This window comes from Notechis scutatus, chromosome 5 (assembly GCF_049901735.1).
Source record: "Notechis scutatus isolate UNSWTSFEM ecotype Mainland chromosome 5, rNotScu1.2, whole genome shotgun sequence".
NCBI lineage: Eukaryota > Metazoa > Chordata > Lepidosauria > Squamata > Elapidae > Notechis > Notechis scutatus.
The window spans coordinates 21,298,661-21,319,618 of NC_142013.1; the positions used below are offsets into that span (position 1 = coordinate 21,298,661).

At 38.2% G+C, this 20,958-nt stretch overlaps 1 protein-coding gene across 1 annotated transcript in view; it reads right to left on the minus strand.

The window, feature by feature from the left end:
* Window positions 1–6,061: 6,061 nt before the first annotated feature.
* The window catches only part of MIPEP (mitochondrial intermediate peptidase), a 62,135-nt gene continuing 47,238 nt past the window's right edge, over window positions 6,062–20,958 (minus strand). Inside the window, exons 17-19 of the mRNA XM_026675064.2 lie at window positions 20,113–20,234; window positions 17,899–17,972; window positions 6,062–6,268 (exon numbers count right to left, since the gene is read on the minus strand). Of these exons, the coding sequence (XP_026530849.2) occupies window positions 6,171–6,268; window positions 17,899–17,972; window positions 20,113–20,234 (294 nt within the window). The 3' untranslated portion in view covers window positions 6,062–6,170. The remainder of the gene's footprint in view (window positions 6,269–17,898; window positions 17,973–20,112; window positions 20,235–20,958) is intronic.

Genomic DNA, 20,958 nt, shown 5'->3' on the forward strand with positions numbered 1-20,958 from the left:
AAAGAGAGGCAATAGGTTGTGACTGAATAGAATTTTCAGATTCTAATCAGAATGAAGAACAGTATAAAGATGTGTTAAATGCATAAATACAATCACAGAAAAGATAATCAAATCAGTCATAGTCTAATTCAGCCCACTTCTCAGTTCTTCCAGGATCCAATTAGCGTTCCACAATTGGCTCTGTTTATAGGCTGAAATTAATAAAAGAGAAGATTGCCTTCACTTCTTGAAAAGACCTTGGGAACAGGCAAACCTATTGAAGCTTGCAGAGTATCCCATTAGTAACCTGGATAACAATGTCATTTATTTTTTGTTTAGCATAATGAGCAAACCAGGTCACTATGTCTTGTTCAGCAAAGCATATTTAATCAAATCCTGGTTTAGCATGTTGTATAAACTTAACCAAACTAATGCACAGTGCAACGCCTGGATAAAACCTTGCTGGGCCCCATAACCATCAGTTAGAAGCTAATTGGTTCTTATAGAGCCTGACTCTTTGTACCATTAAGGCAGAGAAGAAGCAAGCGGCAGCATTTATAGGGATCTAACTAGTTATGTCCCCAAGTAGCAAAAGCATTTAGAATTACGTACCACTCCATAGCTGTTGTGGTTAGCCGGCAGAAGGTGAGGACGGCTGAAGAGAGTAAGGACTCAGATGAGGGGCCAGGACCATTAAGGAGTGGACTGCTGCCTTCAGAGAATGTGGGGGCTGGCAGCAGCAATGAGGAGGTTCCCGAGGAGCCTGTGCCAAGTGCACGTGTGCACAGGGTTGTTTGCAGGAAAGAGCAGCTGCAACAGCACGGGTGACTCGGGAGTAAGGCTGCAAGGTAATGGCCCCTCCTTCAAGAAGATAAAAGCCAGCTGTTAAGCGAACGTTCTTTGCAGGAAGCAAAAACATTTTGAAACACCAACCTCATGGACATTGCAATATTTTGGTATTTGAAGACTCTTTTATTGTAAATTATTTCTTATCTGTTATTCTTGGCAGTCTCGCAGTTTTTGCGAGGCTTGTGCTTATCAAAGTTAATTAGTTTGCAGAAGCCTTTTAACCGAGGATTTGTAAGAATCATTAAAAGGTTTCTGTTCCCTTTGGATTGTTTTATTGGAAAAGGGTTTGGGTCAGATCAATAGCACTTTATAGCAATCTCTGTGCAGTTCACAATGTTGAAACCTTAGTTGTATATTGCCCCAACAATCTGGGTCTTCCATTTTACTGACCTCAGAAGGATGGACAGCAGTCAACCTTGAGCCCCATCAGGAGCAAACTCCAGGCTGTGGGCAGAGTTTGCCTGCAAAATTGCACTTTAATCATTGCACCATCAGGCCTTGCTGTGCTAGGCTGTGTTGCCTCATTGTGGCAGGTGTTGTTCTGACCTAGGCTTCCTTAAAAAGCATAGAACACAATTGCAATCCCGGCAAAACCTCTTTTATTTCCACAGCTGTAAATTACATTCATTCATAGCTGCCCAGGCTTCAAAAACAGCCTTTAAGGGGAATGTTGATAAATACCTACCTTATTGCACTTAAAATGTGGCCAGAGAACTAATTGCCAGATGCAGGGCAAAGCCAAACTTAACAGAGTCAAACAGCATTTTTCAAAGCTGGTGTTCTGAGCAAACGAACTAATTGCTTCCTGCAAAAGCTCACATCCCATTTGCTCCTGTTTTATGTCTTATGGGAGGGGCCAATTATCTCCGAAGTGTGGCCTTACTCCTGAGTCGACCCTGCTTTCTCAATTGTTCTTGTCTTCTGCTAGTTCTGCGCATGCACAGGTTGTGAACCAGTTCCATAAGCCCCCCCGCATCACTGCTGTCTTTGAGTCTGAAGGCAGTTGCTGATTGCCAGCCTGCCCTGGCTCCATCTCTACCCCTGATGCAGCGCCCTCCTCTGGATCTTCCTCAGCCTCCAGGCCCGGCCCAGGTTCCTCCCCAACCTCCTCGCTACTGTCCAACTCTGCTGCCAGCAGGTGTGTGTGCCCAAGAGGGATGACTGAAAAACATCAGGAGTCTAATGCTAAGAGTATATATTCCCAGTAGGGTTACCCAAGGCCATCCTAATACTTAGGAACAGTAACATAGGAAGATGCTGGAGGCAGATGATCACTTTCGTGACAATGGCAAAGACACCAATGAATATGATTTGGAGAAGACAATAACAAAGCACTCCTGTATATTTACAAGAAAACCACATAGCTAGAAAAATCTAAAACGATTGGCAATATAATGTCAGATGATGGGCCTTTCGGGTCAGATGGCACTTAACATAAACTCAATATGAGCATGAATCCCACATGAACTCATGAAAACCAGTTTGGTATAGCGGTTAAGGTGCTGGTCTAGAAACCAGGCAACTGTGAGTTCTAGCCCCATTTTAGGTAGGAAAGCCGGTTTGGTGATCTCAGCCAAATTCACCTCACAGGATTGTTGTGGGGAAAATAGGAGAATAAATGAGTATTAGGTATGTTCACCATCTGAGTTATTTATAAAACGTAATAAAGGTGGGATAGAAACCTAAAAAATAAAAAATAAAAAAATAAACCATGCTTGAGGATGAGCTGACAATCTTTTGGAATACTAATAGTATGGCTAGATGAATGCCTTTGCTTTTGATGTTGCCATATGGGAAAAAATAGAACATGAGAAAACTTAACACAGTGAAACGAAACAATTACAAACTGGTGTATTAGGCATCAGGGAACTGAGATGGAAGAGATCAGACACTGATCAGTCAGAATCAAGCAGTTCAAACAGGAAGAGTCAGAAAAATCAAACCGTTTATTATTTAGGACAGGAAAAACAAAAAAGATAAGGTGGAAGAAGGCAATCCCTCGGGTAATCTGGTCCCAAGCCACGTAGGGCTTTAAAGGTGACAAACATCACCTTGAATTGCTCCTGGAAACAAACTGGTAACAAATGCAGTGTTCAGAGTTTTGCAGCGTAAATTCAGTGCCAGAAAAGTAAACACAGATGACTGATGCTTCATTTAACTTCTTTATAAACAGATAAAGTAAACTTTATAATACCAGTTGTAGATTTCTCCAACATGGAGCAAACTCAAACAGAAACAGACATCAGTTTCACTTTAGTTCAGCAGGCAAGCCAAGACACATATCAGAGAAGAGAAGCAGTTTCATTTTCAATAGACAGATTCAGAGCTTAACATGGCTTCAGAGCTGCAGAGCTTAATATAGAGCCACGCCTAGGCTACTTCTAGTTTCAGTTTCCAAACAGTCCTCATTGGCTGACTTAGTTGCTATACCTATTCATTGGCTGACCCTGTTACCATGCTCTATTCCAGTTGATGAATATACTCTGACATGCAGCTCATGCAGGATGAGTGCTGTATAACTGGCACCATTTATTAGACACACAACCGTATTCTGCACCACTTGAAGTTTCCAAATGCTCTTTAGAGGCAACCCATGTACTGTAGAGTGTGTTGCAATAGTCTAAACAAGAGTTTGAGTCCATCACTCATCTTTTCTAAGTATAGGAAAATAAATGCTAGTGTTATTATTTATTATTATTCTGTCATTATTCTAACACAGGGGTGTCAGATCTAAGGATGCTTAGATCTGGCCCACGGGGCTGACCTGGAAACAGCGAAGGACCGGCCTGCTCAGCCCTCCCAAACTCCATTTTTGCTGTCAGAGGGTTGCAGGAGGCCGTTGCAGCCAAAAATGGAGCTCGCAAGGGCCGCCCATGGCCCTCCCAAGCTTTATTCTTGCTGGCAGAGGGCTGCAGGAGGGTGGCGTAACTTAAAATGGAGCTCAGGAGTCCATTTTCTCTGGCAGACTGCTCAGGCCAGTACAGGCGCCCCCGACACGAGTGACATCAAGCTGGCCATGCCCACACTGGCCCCTGAGGTCAAACACAACCCTGATGTGGTCCTCAATGAAGTTGAGTTTGACACCCCTGTTCTAACACTATTTATTGCATCCTCAATCTAATAATTTAAAATGAATTGTACTCTCCATAAAAACCTTCTATTTAAAGAAAATACGATTAGTTCCCCATAGTTATAGTTAGAGACAAATTAAGTGCAAATCATTAATGTGCTCAATTACTTGCATGACTTCCTGGCATTGTGATGGAAGCATGTTAAGCATGCATGGACACTTCTATTTAAAAAAACAATAGAGCCAGAATGGAAAAGAACTACATCGATGTGCTTTAGAAAGGAGTGCCCTACGTACATTGCTGGAAATGGGAAGGAGCTCCTGAGTGACAAGCTGTAAAAACATACTTGTAAAGCTTAAAGAAAAGGCTTTAAGGAACAACATTACGTGCCTTGGGCACTCACTCACAAGAGCTTGCCACTGAAAAGCTCCAGAAGACAAAAAAATAAATAAAAAATGGCTGCTTCTTGTTGCATAGAGTGATCAAGCCAGCACTGACCCTCTGGCCTGCAACTCACAAGGAAAGCAAAATATTTAATATTGCTTTAGCTCCCTCTTTCTGCTCCGGGATACTTTAACAGTGCATTTGCCCTTTCCTCTTTGCTTTCCTCATTTTCATCCCCTGACCTATATATAGTAGAGCAGTCAAATCAAATGCAAAACTTAAAGAGAACTTCAAATACACAAAAATGCTTTGACCCCCAGCAACCTGATTTAATCAATTTAGGCGTAATTATTTTGAATCTTGAGCATCTAACCCAGTTGCAAAGAAAAATAGTATTAAGCAGATTTAAATATGTATACAATTCTTTTATTTATGTGCTCCGCAGCAAGTTTCATTAGGAATACAGACACGCTGAGACAAATACTTATTTCCTTGCATTTCTTGAATCTAATGCATTATTTTCCCTTATTTTCTATTTAGTAGTGATGCTGTGCGCTGTCTCCTTCATGAAACTGCCAGATGAGATCCGGTATTTTCATCTTATTGTGTCTTTCTTGTTCAAGACATGGTCTTTTGGCGACCTGGGAATTATGAATGCTTTCATGTTAGCGATTCAGTCTTGTGATGAATGGCAAAGTAGCTGGGGAAAAGCTAAAGCATGCAAAGGTTCAGAAGAGTCAAATGTTTGTCCAAAACTGCATAAAGGAAATCAGTCACTCACTCCCTTTATTATGTGGCAGTGAGAGTTGAGGAACGTAACAGGAAGTTCAAAGAAGCAGGAATGGGATACTTCAGAAAGAAACGTATGTGGTAAGAGAAGAATGAATGCTGATTGAACATAAAAATGGATGACTAGTATGAAAGTAGCACATTTAAGTGATTTGATCATACAGAAGGGCTGAACAAGGACTGGATCCTAAAACAAATATATGAGAAGAGTGAGAGGAAGTGGGGGAAAAAAAAGTCATGGTTGGATAGAATTGATGGATTTCTTTAAAAGAAAATGACAAGAAAGGGAAAGAACGAAAGGCCAACACAAAGTAGTATATGAGCATGGTGCAATCAAGAATGAAAAGCTAAGGTGAGGTATGATAAATGGTGTTTACATAAACTAGAGGTATATTTCTTTTCTTGTTGCTTACCACAACTTAACCTTTGTACATGTTGGTAATGGGCATGTCTGTAATCTGACTGTTGTACTGAGGACATATAACCAGTGGTGGGCTGCAATTTTTTAAACAACCGGTTCTCTGGCTGGGTAGGTGTAGCTGGTTGGTCATGTGACTGGTTGGGTGATGTCACTCATCACACCCAGCCCCACCTTCTGGCCACTCGCCTCGAAGAGGTAAGATTCAGCCGGTTGGGGCTAATCCCACCACTGGCTGCCCCTGCCCCCACCTGTTTTTGGGCCTGGTTTTTGGGCCGTTTTCTGGGCCAAAAACAGCCCCAAAACCAGGCTGAAAAACAGGTGGGGGCAGGGCCAGCCAGTGGTGGGATTTGCTGGTTCACCGAATCGCACCAAATCTTAACACCCGGTCTGCCAGAACTGGTGTGAACCAGCAACAGCCCACCTCTGCATATAATACGTCTCCTTTTTCTGAACATATGTGAGGTAAGCAGTTATTTTAGTATACATATATTCAAATAGTAATAATAATAATACCAAATATGTGAATGCTGCACAAAACATGCTTATTTTTCTATAAAGAAAAACACCATTTTCTTTTCAAGTAAAGCATTTATTTGATTTACACATTTTTTTACAAATGCCAACTTCTATGTATACTGTTGATACATTCAAAAAAACTTTCAGAATATTCTTCCCTGTTATTCAGAATCCATAAAGAATGTTTCAAAGTCTTGATCTAAGTCTGATACAAGGGCTTCCACAAAATCTTCCACTGATGGTTGCTTCTGTAGCATACCTAGGAAATATCAAAGAGAGATAACTCAGAATGAATTGAATGTTGATTCTAAACACCTGATAAAAATTAACCATAACTGAAAGTACAGTAAGTCCCACCACAGTGAATTGCCCTAAGAAAGCTGTCCAGGTCCTCTGCCTTGAAACCTGGAATCAGGGAATTGAATTGAAAATGCCAAATTATCAACAATTAACACTTTATTCCCCAATAGCAACAAGGAATTAAATCTGTTTTCAAAAGAAACGTTAAGAAAATATAAGTCTTTTCCTGAACTATTCATTCCTCCTCCAAATATTTATCTTGCAATTCAATTTTCTAGAAACATGCAGTGTTCAGACCCAAATCTGGAAAGTGTGCTTTGTATTTGATGTCAATCCTCTCCCCTCTCTCCTGATTTCTACTGCTGCTTGTCTCATGGCAGTAACTCTGGACAGCATACAAAGTTTAGAAAAAAAAACTATTTGAAATAATCCAAATTGTAAATGACTGACAAACATCAATTCCAACTTATAGTAAGGCAACATCAACCAGCAGAGTTCAAATGTCTGGAGAAAAGAGACGGATTTTTAACACCTTGTGTTCTGAAAAACTAAGAACATTGGGGCCATTCATTATTTCCAGAGACATGGATTTTTAACACCTTGTGTTGTGAAAAACTAAAAATGTTGGGGCCATTCATTATTTCCAGAGACATGCTTAAAAGGCATGACTCATAAGTACAACAAGATGAAATTGTTTCATGGAAGAGACATGGAGCAGGCCTTACCTGCTAAATCTGGTGGGCAGGTGGAGACCTGCCAATAGTTCTTTAAAAGAAGCTATGCCTTTTTTGCACTTAAAAATAATAGATTAGATTGAAAGAGACAATAAAGAATACTTTTAGGAATACCATACAAGCCTGCAATCCTTATTCATGTTCACGAGGTGAACTAACCACCTCAATAGTTCTTTTGTGCTCATCAGTCACTTTTGTATTCAATCTACATTCCTTCAGCAACAATTCATTCTTAACCTACCTGTTCTTGTTTTACCACGCAAATTTCATCCCACTGCATTCAACATTTATGTTCCTCTTGACATATTCCACTCTTCTACATGACTAAGTGGGCAGAAGTACATTCTTATACACAGCTATTTTTATTTCTTCTGGCAAATATTCATTCTTTTCTACAGACTATATACCACCCGCATCCTTGCTACCAACATCTGCCCATCACAAAAAAATTTTCATCTGTTTCTCATCTTCCGTAAACATTCCACCAAAGTACACAGGTTCATCTACTCACTCTAGTTTCCTGCCATTTATATATAATTTGCAACTTTCCCATTTCAAGCAAAGCTACTTTGCTCCTTGATATATTGATGATCCGATATAGAGATCGCCATCAACTTATGACCACTCTTCAGCCCAAAATGCCCATGCTAAGCAAAGCAGTTAAGTGAGTTCTGCCTCGTTTTATGACCTTTTTGCCACCATTGTTAAGCAAATCACTGCAGTTGTTAAGTGAATCATGTGGTCATTAAGGCTTCCCCCATTGACTTTGCTTATCTGGGAAGGTTACAAAGGATGATCACATGACCCTGGAATAATGAGACATTAATGAATACATGCCAGTTGCCAAGCACATTAATCTGATCACAAGGGAAAATACTGCAACAGTCATAAGTATGAAAGCTGGTCATAAAGTCACTTTTTTCAGGGCTGCTGTAACTTCAAACCATCACTAAACAAGTAATTGTAAGTCAAGGACTACCTGTATATTCTGCATTGGGTCATACCCTAACTATTGCATATTGTATATACTCAGGATACAAACTGGAAGCACTTCCCAGAAATATCTCATATTTTTATATATAACCTTAATATAATTAAGGTTACACATAATTTCATCTTTAATACTACAATCAATGTATAATTAATATAGTCATATTGGGGTACTGTTAAATAATTGGAGGGTATAATTTCTATTACCGGTACTTTTATTTCAATCCTTTTTCGCACTTCATTGCAACATTTATGTTCTAGTAAGAGGGAAGAGAGCCACCTGGTATAGTGGTTAAAGACTCTGGGCTAGAAAATGGCAGGCAATTTATAACGACGCTACAGAGCACTGCACACCAGAACAACTAGATACAAAAGCAGTTTTTCCCCGAATGCCATCACTCTGCTAAACAAATAATTCCCTCAACACTGTTCAACTATTTACAAAGTCTGCACTACTATTACTGTTAATCTTCTCATCACTCCTTATCCCCCATCCCCTCCCACTTGTGATTGTAGGACTGTAATGTTGTCGCTTGTATCCCTACGATTTATATTGACTGTTTCTATCAGACTGTTTTGACTGTTGATTTATATTGACTGTTTCTATCTAGTATGATTTGATTGTTTATTTGTACCCCATGACTATATTAAGTGTTTGTACCTTATGATTCTTGATGAATATATCTTTTCTTTTTATGTTCACCAAGAGCATTTGCACCAAGACAAATTCCTTGTGTGTCTAATCACACTTGGCCAATAAAGAATTCATTCATTAATTCATTCACATGTTCTAGTTCCACCCTAGGCAGGGTGACCTTGGGCCAGTCAGTCTTCCAGTCCTAGGTACATGGCAATGGCAAACCACTTCTTAAATCTCACCAAGAAAGGATCAGCAAAGGTACTCTCAGAACAGAACAGGCAGCCTGAATGCTGTAGCATCTCTTTTCTTTGCATTAATTGCTACCTGGCTTGGAAGCATTCTTAGTCATGCCAAATGTGGGCAGAGTTTATTTAAAACAGCCTTCACACTGATGCTCCCGGTGTCAAGGATACCAAAATGATGAATGGTATGTTGTGGCATCGTGATGCAATCTCCATTCTTTTATATTTGTAACATAAGAGGCATAATTTGCGTTGAAGCATGCATTTTGTCACTGCATCTACTTATGACTAATACATATCACATAATATTAAGAAAAAATCAAACAGCCTACTTCGATAGTTTATAGAATATTCTCTCAAATTATTGTTGCATCCGGAGATAGTATTTTCCAAGTGTAATTTAAGTTAAACTGTAATTTAAATTGCTTCTCTGTTTTTTGTTTTTTTTAGCAGAGAATGCTGGGTAACGATGCACTGGTCTTTGTAGTTTAAACAATCAGTGATGATTCAGAACATCTGCTCTTTTATATATAGAAGGAAAAGACAAGGTCTAACACACACCCACATGCCTTTCTTTGTGTCATTAACATTTTAAAAAGTTACATTAGGAAAATTCTGATATTGTTTAACATTAGAGAAACAAAGTTTACAAAAACTGCTTCTCTCTGATGTGAATCGTTCCTTTAGAACTGCCAACATAAATATAACTTTAGTACACAATTTATAGTAGTAGTACCTAGTAAATCACTCAATATGCCTCGGATATTTGGGTTTCTTTTTCTCCAATTCTTCTTCTCTTTCTAGTAATACTACAGAGTGCTTTTAGCCAAACTGAAATCTTCCACTGAAGACTTTAACATGTATCTTACAAGAGTCAACTAGCTTGAATATGCATTTTTGTGTGTACAATAGTAACTCCCAAAAAGAAACAAGAAACATCGGGAGATGATGCCTCAGATATTTGGGTTTCTTTTCTCCAATTCTTCTTCTCTTTCTAGTAATACTACAGAATGCTTTTAGCCAAACTGAAATCTTCCATTGAAAGACTTTAACATGTATCTTACAAGAGTCAACTAGCTTGAATATGCATTTTTGTGTGTACAATAGTAACTCCCAAAAAGAAACAAGAAACATCAGGAGATGATCTCAAAGCAACTTGAAGTTTATGATAGAGGAGTTCTCGCGAAGGTTTTTGGTGAAGTACAAGTTTAAGTGAAATATACTCCTTGCTAGTGTTAACAATGAAGCCTGTAACATCCTGAAGATGTTTTAAAGCAGGGATGTCAAACTCCTGGTCTGGGTGCATCATGCACTGGCCAGGCCCATGCCCGGTTTAGCAAAGGGGGGTGGGGGTGGAAAGTCCTGATGCGTCATGTGATGCCGTGAGTTTGACGCCCCTGCTTTCAAGGACAAATAATGCAAGTTAAAAAACAAACCCACAAAATAAAATGTAGCCAGACATTTTTACTTTTAAACATTATTTTGGAAATCTGAATGTATGCATTATCTTTTCTATTCTGGAAATAATAAGTCAATCGGAGGAGAAATCTTTGGACAAGCACAATGACAAATGTCCTCCTATGCCACCCAAAAGAGCCATTATATTCAGATCAACTCTCAGACTCAAATCCCACCTCAGCTTGCAAATTTAGAAATAAATGCAATTTTCCAATATAGGAATTGTTAGTGTTTGGGGATTAACCCCTAGCAGAGTATTGCAGCAGTAGTCAAGCCAGGAAGCCAAACGAGAGTGGAAGGGCCCCAGAGTATACACACACTGAACACAAACACTGTTTGTAGTTTAAATAGTTTTTAATCCATTTAGAGTTTAAAGCATTGTCATTCAGTCCATTAAGTCATTCACAGTATTTCCATCCAGTAAGACTCACTATTACAGTCCAAGTTAAGAGTCCTTGCAATATCTTTATCAGCCGATAAAGATATCTTCTCCTCCTCCGGTGCCTCTCTCCAGAGGAACAAACGCTGGATATTCAGCAAGAAGTTCAAACAGTAGAACAGTAGAATTACGCAGTAAATCAGCAAACAGTAGCAAACAAGAACAGTTCAGTCACAGGCACTCACAATTAGTCGCAGTAAGACACAGTTAGTAGCAGTAAGCTTTCCAGCTTCTAATGCTTCCTTATATTGTAACTTCTAACCGCACCCTTAATCGGCTAATTGCCTGCAGCATTTTGCTTAAAGTGATAAGCACTTAAACCATGATATCTAAGTTTTATATATTTATTCACCCAAACCATATTTGGTATCAATGTTATACCTAACATACTCCCTTTTGGGTGAAATAAATATATAATACCTTACAATCTAACCCCATAGTTTTCACAACTCTCCTGGTGCTTACTGGCACCCTGGGCTTTAGTAAAATTATCGGCTAAATTGTCCTCCGACATACAGTACTCTAGCTGAATCATCTTACTTCTTACAGATTGTCTCACGTTTAGGTATCTTAGATCTGTATGCTTGCTCCTTGTTTTTACTGCAATATTTGTGGCCATTTGAATTGCTGCCTGATTATCTTCATGTATAATTATAGGATAATCTACAGTTATACCTATATCAATTAACATTTGTTTATACATTATTAATTCTGTACATAACAGAGATAAACAGGAGAATTCTGCCTCCATAGTAGACAAACTTATATGCTGTTGTCTTATTGACTTCCAGCCTATTAATGTCTTACCCAGCATTATGGCTGTTCCCGAAGTCGACTTTCTAGTGTCTCTTTCTGATGCAAAGCTAGCATCTGCATAAGCACTCAGAATTAAATCACCCTTTGGTTCTAAATACAATGAATAATTCATTGTCTTTTTAAGATATCTTAATATCCTCTTAGCTGCAATCCAGTGTCTTTCACATGGTGCAGAATTGAATCTAGCCAACTGATTCATGCAGTACGAAATATCTGGTCTAGACCAATTACTAATATAACTCAAACTACCAATTAAAGATTGATAAATCACCTTATCAAACTCCGGGCTTTGTTCATCAGTGTTGCTAAACTCCTGACTCATTGGAGTCTTAGCTGGCTTACAAAGCTCCATCTTGTAATCTTTTAGCAATTTGCTTATCTTATCTTCCTGAGATATCTTAAAACCTTTCCGTGTTTTCTTTATATTCAAACCGAGATACTTCTTTATCTCCCTAATTGCTTGATCTTTATTCTCTTTCCTAATGATGCTATTATTTTATTTGCTTCATCATTAGTTTCAGTAATCAATGCAATATCATCTGTGAATAATAATAATAATGATACTTTCCCATTTGTCTCCCTCTTAAACAGACATGGATCGGCTAAACCAGCTTTAAATCCTATATTGTCTAGTTCCTTTACAATATACTGGTTCCATTCATAGCCTGATTGTTTTAGACCATAGAGGCTTTTCTTTAACAACCAACAATCATTATTATTCTTATTTTCACTTTTAATACCAACAGGTTTTTCATATAAATAGTATGTTTTAATGGGGCGTGCAAGTAAGCAGTTTCCACATCTAGATGGTTAACTATATAGTTTTTACTAGCTGCCCACACTAAAGCTGCCCTCAAGGTTGCTGCCTTAAGACTAGGTGCAAACACCTCATCGTAGTCATTGGCATTCTGCCTAATACCTTGGGCTACTAACCTTGCCTTATGGATTAAATTACCATTTTTATCTATTTTTACCTTAAATATCCATTTGCAGCCAATGGATTTCTTACCTACAGGTAATTTGGCATTCTCATACACTTTCATATCTCTTAATGAATTCAGTTCCTTATTCATTGCTGCATACCAACTTTCTTTTTCCTTAGTAGGATACTTTTTAATTTCTTCAACAGAATTAGGAACTTGATTAATCTGGCACACTGTGTTAGCCTGGTACCTATCAGGCGGTCTAGATACACGTGTAGTTCTTCTGGGAATTACAGGGCTTACAGGAGGACTTTGTTGAACTACTACCTGTTCATCTTTCTCATCCTGTTCAGCTATTGAATCTGTTTCTTCCTTTATGGGCACTATTTCATCCTGTATTTGTCTCTTTACTTTATTTTTAAAGTTACAGGGATAACTAATGGGATTTCTATAGGATTCAATAATTACATCTTTATTGGCATCCTGTTCTAATTTCTCCCATCCTTCATGTTCTAGAAATTGGGCACTAGCACTACATAACACTTTAGATGTGCCTTTCTCCCAAAATCTATATGCCCTATGGTTTGCCTGATAACCAACGAAGAAAAATCTTTTAGCTCTATGTTGCCCTTTTTTTCTGAGTTGTGCAGGAATATGCACCCATGCTGGTGCACCAAATGTGTGCAGGTAACTTAGGTCAGGTTTCCTGCCATGCCACCTGGTGAATGGTATTTCACCTGTTGTTGTGTTAACAACGTTGTTCAATATGTTATTAGCACACATTGTAGCCTCCCCACAAAGAATCAGGTAACCCAGAATCATTTAACATTGTTCTAACCATTGCCTGTAGTGTTTGGCCTCTTCTTTCAATAAAAGCGTTATGTTCTGGCCTGTATGGAGCAGACTTCTTATGCTCTATTCCAGCTACCTTAAGTCTGTTCTGGAATTTGTTATTAATAAATTCGTACCGTTATCTGTCACCAGGGTTATCAGTTGCCGTTTAGACTTTCTTTCAGCAAACTTAAGCCAATTGAAAAAATGTTGATATGTTTCAGTTTTGCTTTTCATTAAATAGCAAAACCCATATCTAGAATAATGGTCCATAATGCTCAGTATATATCTAGCACCCCCATACTGGGTTTCTTTGGACCTATGATGTCTGCAAATACCACTTCTAAAGGTTCTTTTGTTTTGAAACCATTTAGCCTATTTGCAGGCAATACTTTGCTCTTATCTTCACAGCAAACATTACAACGCAAATATTTATCACAAGGTCTTAACCTTATTCCTTCAGATAACTCAACTGTGCGTTTTAGCATTTTAAAATTTACATGCCCCAAACGCCTATGCAATAAATGGATACATTCATCATGAGGCTTTATATTATTAAATACAGTTTGTGCCTCCCCTTTCTTACTATTATCTAAGACATATAATGTTCCATTTAAAGCTGCAGTTACCCTTTTGTTATCTTTTTCAATTATGCAATTATTATCTTTAAAAGTAATTACATAACCTAATTTATCTAATACCCTTACTGAAAGCAAATTAAACTTTAGTTGCGGTACATACAACATTTTTATATCCTGGTTTATGCACGGACAATGTGCAAGACCTTCACCTTTCGCTTTAAGATTCCAGCCGTTTGCAAGAGATATATGTTGAGAGCTTGTAGACATTTTTATAAATTTTGTCTTATCTCTTGTGATGCAGTGGGATGCGCCACTGTCAACCACCCATAGATCATTCTTCACATCAGAGTTGCTAAACGTGGCTAGTTCAAATGCTTTCTTTGGCTTTTTATATTCTGGCTTTTTCTCTTTTTGCAGAATCTTGCCAAATGTCCTCTGCCTCCACAATTAAAACACTTTTTAATTGTGTATGCCGTCGAAGATAAATTCTCTTCTTCCGGTGCTGTAATTTGCTTTGCTGGTTTCTTTCAAGCTTTGAAGATAATTTCTCTTCTTTCTTATCTTCTCTCAGCTCGTCACGCTCACGCCTTCTTCTGGCTTCTTCTAGTAGCCTGCCTGTAATCTCGGTTAATGAGAGGCTATCCTTAGGCAATACTTCCAACGAAGTCACATAGTCATCATAGCTTTGATCTAATGAAGATAATATTATGTAGACTTGTTGCAGTTCATTAAATATAAGCTCTTTTCTTGCAATTCTTGAAAAATGCTCTTCATACAGTTTAAATGAACTAACATATCTCCATTCCTCTGAAGATGCGTTGAAAAAGCTTCCGTGTAAGATTTATATGTGCTCCTACACTGTCCCGAACATAAATCTTCCTGAGGTTCTCCAGCAGTTTGTAGCATTTTCTTCTCCACGAATATGGACAAGCTGCTGATCACAGAGAGTCAGTCCTATGATGCATAAAGCCTGCTCATTCTTTAGTCTTGTAACTTTTCTTTATCATCATCATCAGCAGGATCCCAGCTACTCACATCTGGTGGGTTTGCTATAATGTCCCACAAACCTTCTCTGCGTAGAAGTAAACTACATTTCATTGACCATGAAACATAGTTTGTTCCATCCAGCCTGGATATCATGGACAGTTGTGACAAATTTACTTGTGCCATTACTCTTCAGATATTTTGACTATTTTAAACTAATTAAAACAGTTTGTTTTTACAGTAATGTGCAACTCACACCAACTCTCTCTGCTATATCCTGGTTAGTTAGACTATGCTGCTGGGCCCATAACCAATGTTAGTGTTTGGGGATTAACCCCTAGCAGAGTATTGCAGCAGTAGTCAAGCCAGGAAGCCAAACGAGAGTGGAAGGGCCCCAGAGTATACACACACTGAACACAAACACTGTTTGTAGTTTAAATAGTTTTTAATCCATTTAGAGTTTAAAGCATTGTCATTCAGTCCATTAAGTCATTCACAGTATTTCCATCCAGTAAGACTCACTATTACAGTCCAAGTTAAGAGTCCTGCAATATCTTTATCAGCCGATAAAGATATCTTCTCCTCCTCCGGTGCCTCTCTCCAGAGGAACAAACGCTGGATATTCAGCAAGAAGTTCAAACAGTAGAACAGTAGAATTACGCAGTAAATCAGCAAACAGTAGCAAACAAGAACAGTTCAGTCACAGGCACTCACAATTAGTCGCAGTAAGACACAGTTAGTAGCAGTAAGCTTTCCAGCTTCTAATGCTTCCTTATATTGTAACTTCTAACCGCACCCTTAATCGGCTAATTGCCTGCAGCATTTTGCTTAAAGTGATAAGCCCTTAAACCATGATATCTAAGTTTTATATATTTATTCACCCAAACCATATTTGGTATCAATGTTATACCTAACAGGAATAAAAAGGTCACTGAATGTCTATACCAGGTGTGTCAACCTTGGCAACTTAAGACTTTGGACTTCAACTCCCAGAATTCCTCAGCCAGCAAAGCTGGCTGAGGAATTCTGGGAGTTGAAGTCCACAAGTCTTAAAGTTGCCAAGGTTGGACACCCTTGGTCTGTACCGTCTCCCCAAGCCATCTCCAGCCTTTGAACATACCAAACTTAATGGACAGCTGCCCTATCATTCTTCTTTGACCCTCTGGGGCTTTTTAAAATGGTTTATTACATGTTTTCCCAAACCTAAAATGCTACAATGAGGCCAAAGACTGAAAACCTACAGTATTCAAGAGCCATATTAACAAAAATCCTTTTTCTCATGAAAAGAGCTATTTCCATCAAACACAAACTAAGGGCGAGGCCACATCATCATATCTTGGGGTGAGAGCGGAGAACTTATTCTTCACATTTCCTGTCTGAGCCCCAAGGATGAAATGACCGCAACAAATATCCTCTTTTTTTGGGATATGTTGTAAATGATGTGAGGCACTGGGATTTAAAAACAGAACTGCCATTTATATTTTCGTAAGGTAATGTTTTTGTGCTAATTGTTTCCAAATCTATAGTACTTCATCCCAAGTCTACAGGAACTTTAGGGATCACTTTCACTGAAGTCCACTTCCATATTAAAAGATTAACTGTTAACCATGCCATTCCTGGAAATAGCTGTCCCCAAGCTTCAACCACCTGCAAACTGTATTCATCAAACATTGCACTAAAAGGTAGCTATGTCATTATTTGGAGATTTTGTAATTAGGCTGGTCCCACTACTTTGACTAAGTTACTACTTACTGCTGCTTAATTGCAAAGGTAAAATATCCATTGCACCTTCTAAATGACATATACTTTTAAAGTAAACATTGAACTAATCTGCACTTAGTAAGTAACATTCTGAATATCAAAATGTCTACAGCAATTGAGTATAGAGTATAGAAGTAAAGAGCTGTGCTCAACAAATAACCATTTTTTTATTTTATTTCTGAATTTATATCCCTCTTCCTGGCTTCACTGGGGTAAAAGTCATTAAGTACCTGCTCTTGATAAGGAAGGGGGAAATAACCAACAATTGCACTAAATAGAGCTGTGGTGGCGCAGTACCGCAGGACTAACTTATTGCTCACTCCAGGAGTTCAATTCTGAGCGGTTCAAGGTTGTCGCAGCCTTCATCCTTCCGAGGTCAGTAAAATGAGGAGCCAGATTGTTGGGAGCAATATGCCGACTCTGTAAACTGCCTTGAGAGGGTAGTAAAGCACTGTGAAGCGGTTTATAAGTCTAAGTGCTATTGCTATGGCACTATTAGTGATTACTATAAAATTGGAAAAAACAAGAAAAATAAGAATGATGCTAGAAGACTATCATATGCTATCCCTAATAATGGTAACTGAAACCATCTCATTCTGTGGTTTCTAAAAAGGATAAATTGTTTCCGAAGAATAAAAATGGATGGCTATAACATGTGCATTTTTTAAAGCAAATGTTCACAAGGATTTTAAAAAGTACGACTGAAATCATGTTGAACTACAAACCATGGTCATTCCTAAAAGTATATTGAGGAAAAGTGAGGGGGCGAGAGATAAGTACCTTGAACCACATATTAAACATATGGGCCCAGTGGGAGGCCCATATTAAAACAACAAATGTCATGTGTGACCAGAATTTGAAAATGACATTAAAATACAGCACAATTTCCGACTAAAATGGTCCGACTGAGATCGGCATATGTGGGCCTGATTGGGGTAGATTGCAGGGGTGATATAGAAATATAATTTTATGTCATTTTATTCTATTTTATATATTTATGTATTAAATTATTGTATTTTATCCTATAACTATTGTGTTTTACCCTACTCTTATTTTAAATTGTTTGTATAGGATTTTATTAGTAATATGTGTTTGAACCTCGTAGGTTGATATGGCCTGTAGGCTAATCAATAAATAATAATTAAAAAAATTGAGGAAAAACAATAAAAGGCTAACAATATTTATATTACCTTGAACCATGAGCATTGGTTCTTTGCCACCACCATGTGCCAGCATCTCTTTCCGATAACGTTCACCCATTGCTCTGAAGGAAGAGAGAGCATTGTTTAGTTTTACTTTCTTGTCACTGCACCTCATACGACGAAATTAAATACCACCTTCAGTGTACATTATGACTATGGGAATAGCAATCACAACCAGTTCAGCTTCATGCCACGCCTCTCTCCAAGTTCCTCACTAAACTATCAAGAAACCAAGTATCTAATTATTTAGATTTTACATCTCATTCCAGAAAAGCTCTCAATAAATACATTTATACTAGAGCGCAGTAGGCAAATTATGAGTGATATGGTGGCCTAGAGGTGGAGCTCTCACCTCACAATCAGGAGTCTGTGAGTTCGATCCTAGGTAGAGGCAGATATTTCTCTCTCTGGGCACGTGAGAATATATCTGCTGAATATAAGTCCGCATTGGCAACAGGAAGGGCATCCGGCCAGTAAACACTCAGCTCCATTCAGTTGCCCAGAGTCCACTACGCAACAGATTATGGGATCATTAAAAGGAGATGATGACAGTAGGCAAATTATAACAAATTAGTGGTACCCTGGAAACATCCAGAAGAAATTAATAAAGAGAAATGGCAGCTCCTGACCATTTGACATGCTGATTGTAACTGATGGCAACTGAACTTAAAGAAGAACTGAAGCATCACAGACTGCCTGCTCTGGGTCCATAGGATTAATGAGGAGTGGATAGCTCACACATGGGAACTGTATGTATGTGAACCATCGTGTTATCTGAACAGGTTAAGTGTCTGTACTGTACTAAGGATAAAATGATATAATCATATGGGAAAGGCCATTGAGTCCAGCCTCCTGCTCAATACAGGAATCCAGATCAAAGCATCTCAGGTGGCTGAGAAATCTCCATTAATTCTCTGGGAGTTTGTTTCTACTCTTGAACTGCTCTTACTCTTCAGAAGTTTTTTCTAATCAGCTTTTCTGCAATTTAAAAACATTATACTGTGGGTCAGACTCTGGAAGTTGAAGAAGAGGTCCTGATCACCTTCTATACGATGTCCTTTCATATAGCCTCCACATTACTCAAGTCTAAATATATCCTCCTTGTAAGCCTCACTTTCAGGCTCTCTGATCATCCTTGTTGCTTCCTGTGAATATGGTGCCAGTATGAATTCTTCTTAAAGTATATTACCCAGAACTGAACATCAGATTTAAGCTGTAGTCTGATTGTTAAAGAATATAGCAGAACTATTACTTCTCATGCTTTTGAAACTATACATTATACTTCTATTGATGCACCTTCAAATTGTATTTGCTTTCATTTGCAGCTACAATATGCTGCTGATTTGCCTTTGGTATTGTAGTCACTGATCAGTTCAAGGTTATTTTTCCCTCAGGGACCACTATCGAACCAGGTATCTTTTCTTAGTAAGGGAACTGCTGATGGCTATCACAAATCCTTAATCTTTTAAAAGTAAAGACAATGTCCTTAACTGCCTGCCCCATTGTATGCTGCGTAATTACAAAGTCTACTTCTATTTTCAGCAGGAAAAACAGAGGGAAAAGCAATGTTGGATTATAAAATCCAAGACTATGACGCATCAGGCATCTACCTTGACAGAATTGACTAAGTCTGAGTGTCCCCTACTTTTAAGAAAGCCAACTTGGGCACAGGTGCAATGACAGATCTTCTGTATGGTTGCCCAATTCCTCAGAATACATAATTTCATGAGATGTGCCTCCCTGCATTCCATAAGAAACTAAAGTTAGGTTACCTTTATAGGTATATGTATTTATTGTTTTTGTTCTCTTTTTGTAAATTTTCCAAAATCTCCATGGAACTGGACAATCAAAAAATATTTTAAATAAACTGCATCATTCAAAATAGCACAAATGAGATTCTCAGTTTAACTCATTTCTCAGCAGAAGAATCCTATTGCACCTTATATGTCCAAAGTGTTTTTCTTCTTGAATTTCTCCCATATCCAGAGGTGAAATGCATTTGTGCATCTATATAAACCAATGCCACAATAGGTCCCCATCTCAACTCAACTTGCAATAAATCCCTTACTCCTGGGTTTGATAAAAAATATTGTAACAAGAAAAAGAAGAGCATTATAGATGAAACAGTTCAATGATACCTGGAGGTTAATCAGCACTTCTTTTTTTTAAAAAAAGTGCAGTGCTCTGCATTTCAGTTCATACCTGTTGAATGGATCTTGTGCAAAGCACTGCTTCCATACCATAGATGATACAGCCCTAGACATGAGATAGGAATAGTATTTAGCGCCATAACCCACCAGATGGCTAAATCGGAGTTGCCAGGCCTGTATATGAAACAGAGTTAAAAAGGAGGAAATGGTAATTTCAATGATTTTTGCTGTGAAACTAAAGTAACCATTTATAATTCACATACATGTACATACTGCATGTCAGTCATTCTTAAACTAATTATTTTTAAAGAAAAATCACGTTAGAGGTGCCATTGTGTTTCTATGTAGATAAATGCTACAAACACCAGAAACTTACAGTAGAGGTACATCTTTGCTACCATTCAAAGAACATCTTCCCACTTACCCAAATGCAAACATGGAAATAAATTATTGTCAACTCTTCAAAGGAGGCTGCGTCAGGGAAGACAACTTGCGAGGATTATGGAAATTCTATTTTATCATCGTAGGTTATAAAAAGAGAATCTTGAAAGCTTGCCAGAGTTTTCCTCTATTTCCTCTTATAGCAAACAAAATCATGACTTCCTTCTTTCCCAGGACTGAATTATTACTTTCTCTTACAAGTTCTAACAACTCATATCTTCCTTTGCCAAGGAACCCTTTCCATTCCTCTACAAATGTCTATCTGTTAGTTTTAATATTAATTGCCTGTAATGGATTAATTCTCTGTTTCTGTTTTAAATACTGCTAATATCATTTCTGAGCAGTGTTTAAAAAGCCAGAAAGGTATCTCTAGGGCAGAGTTTTTCAACATCGGTAACTTTAAGATGTGTGTTCATGCAAGCTGGAGATTCTGGGAGTTGAAGTCTATACATCTTAA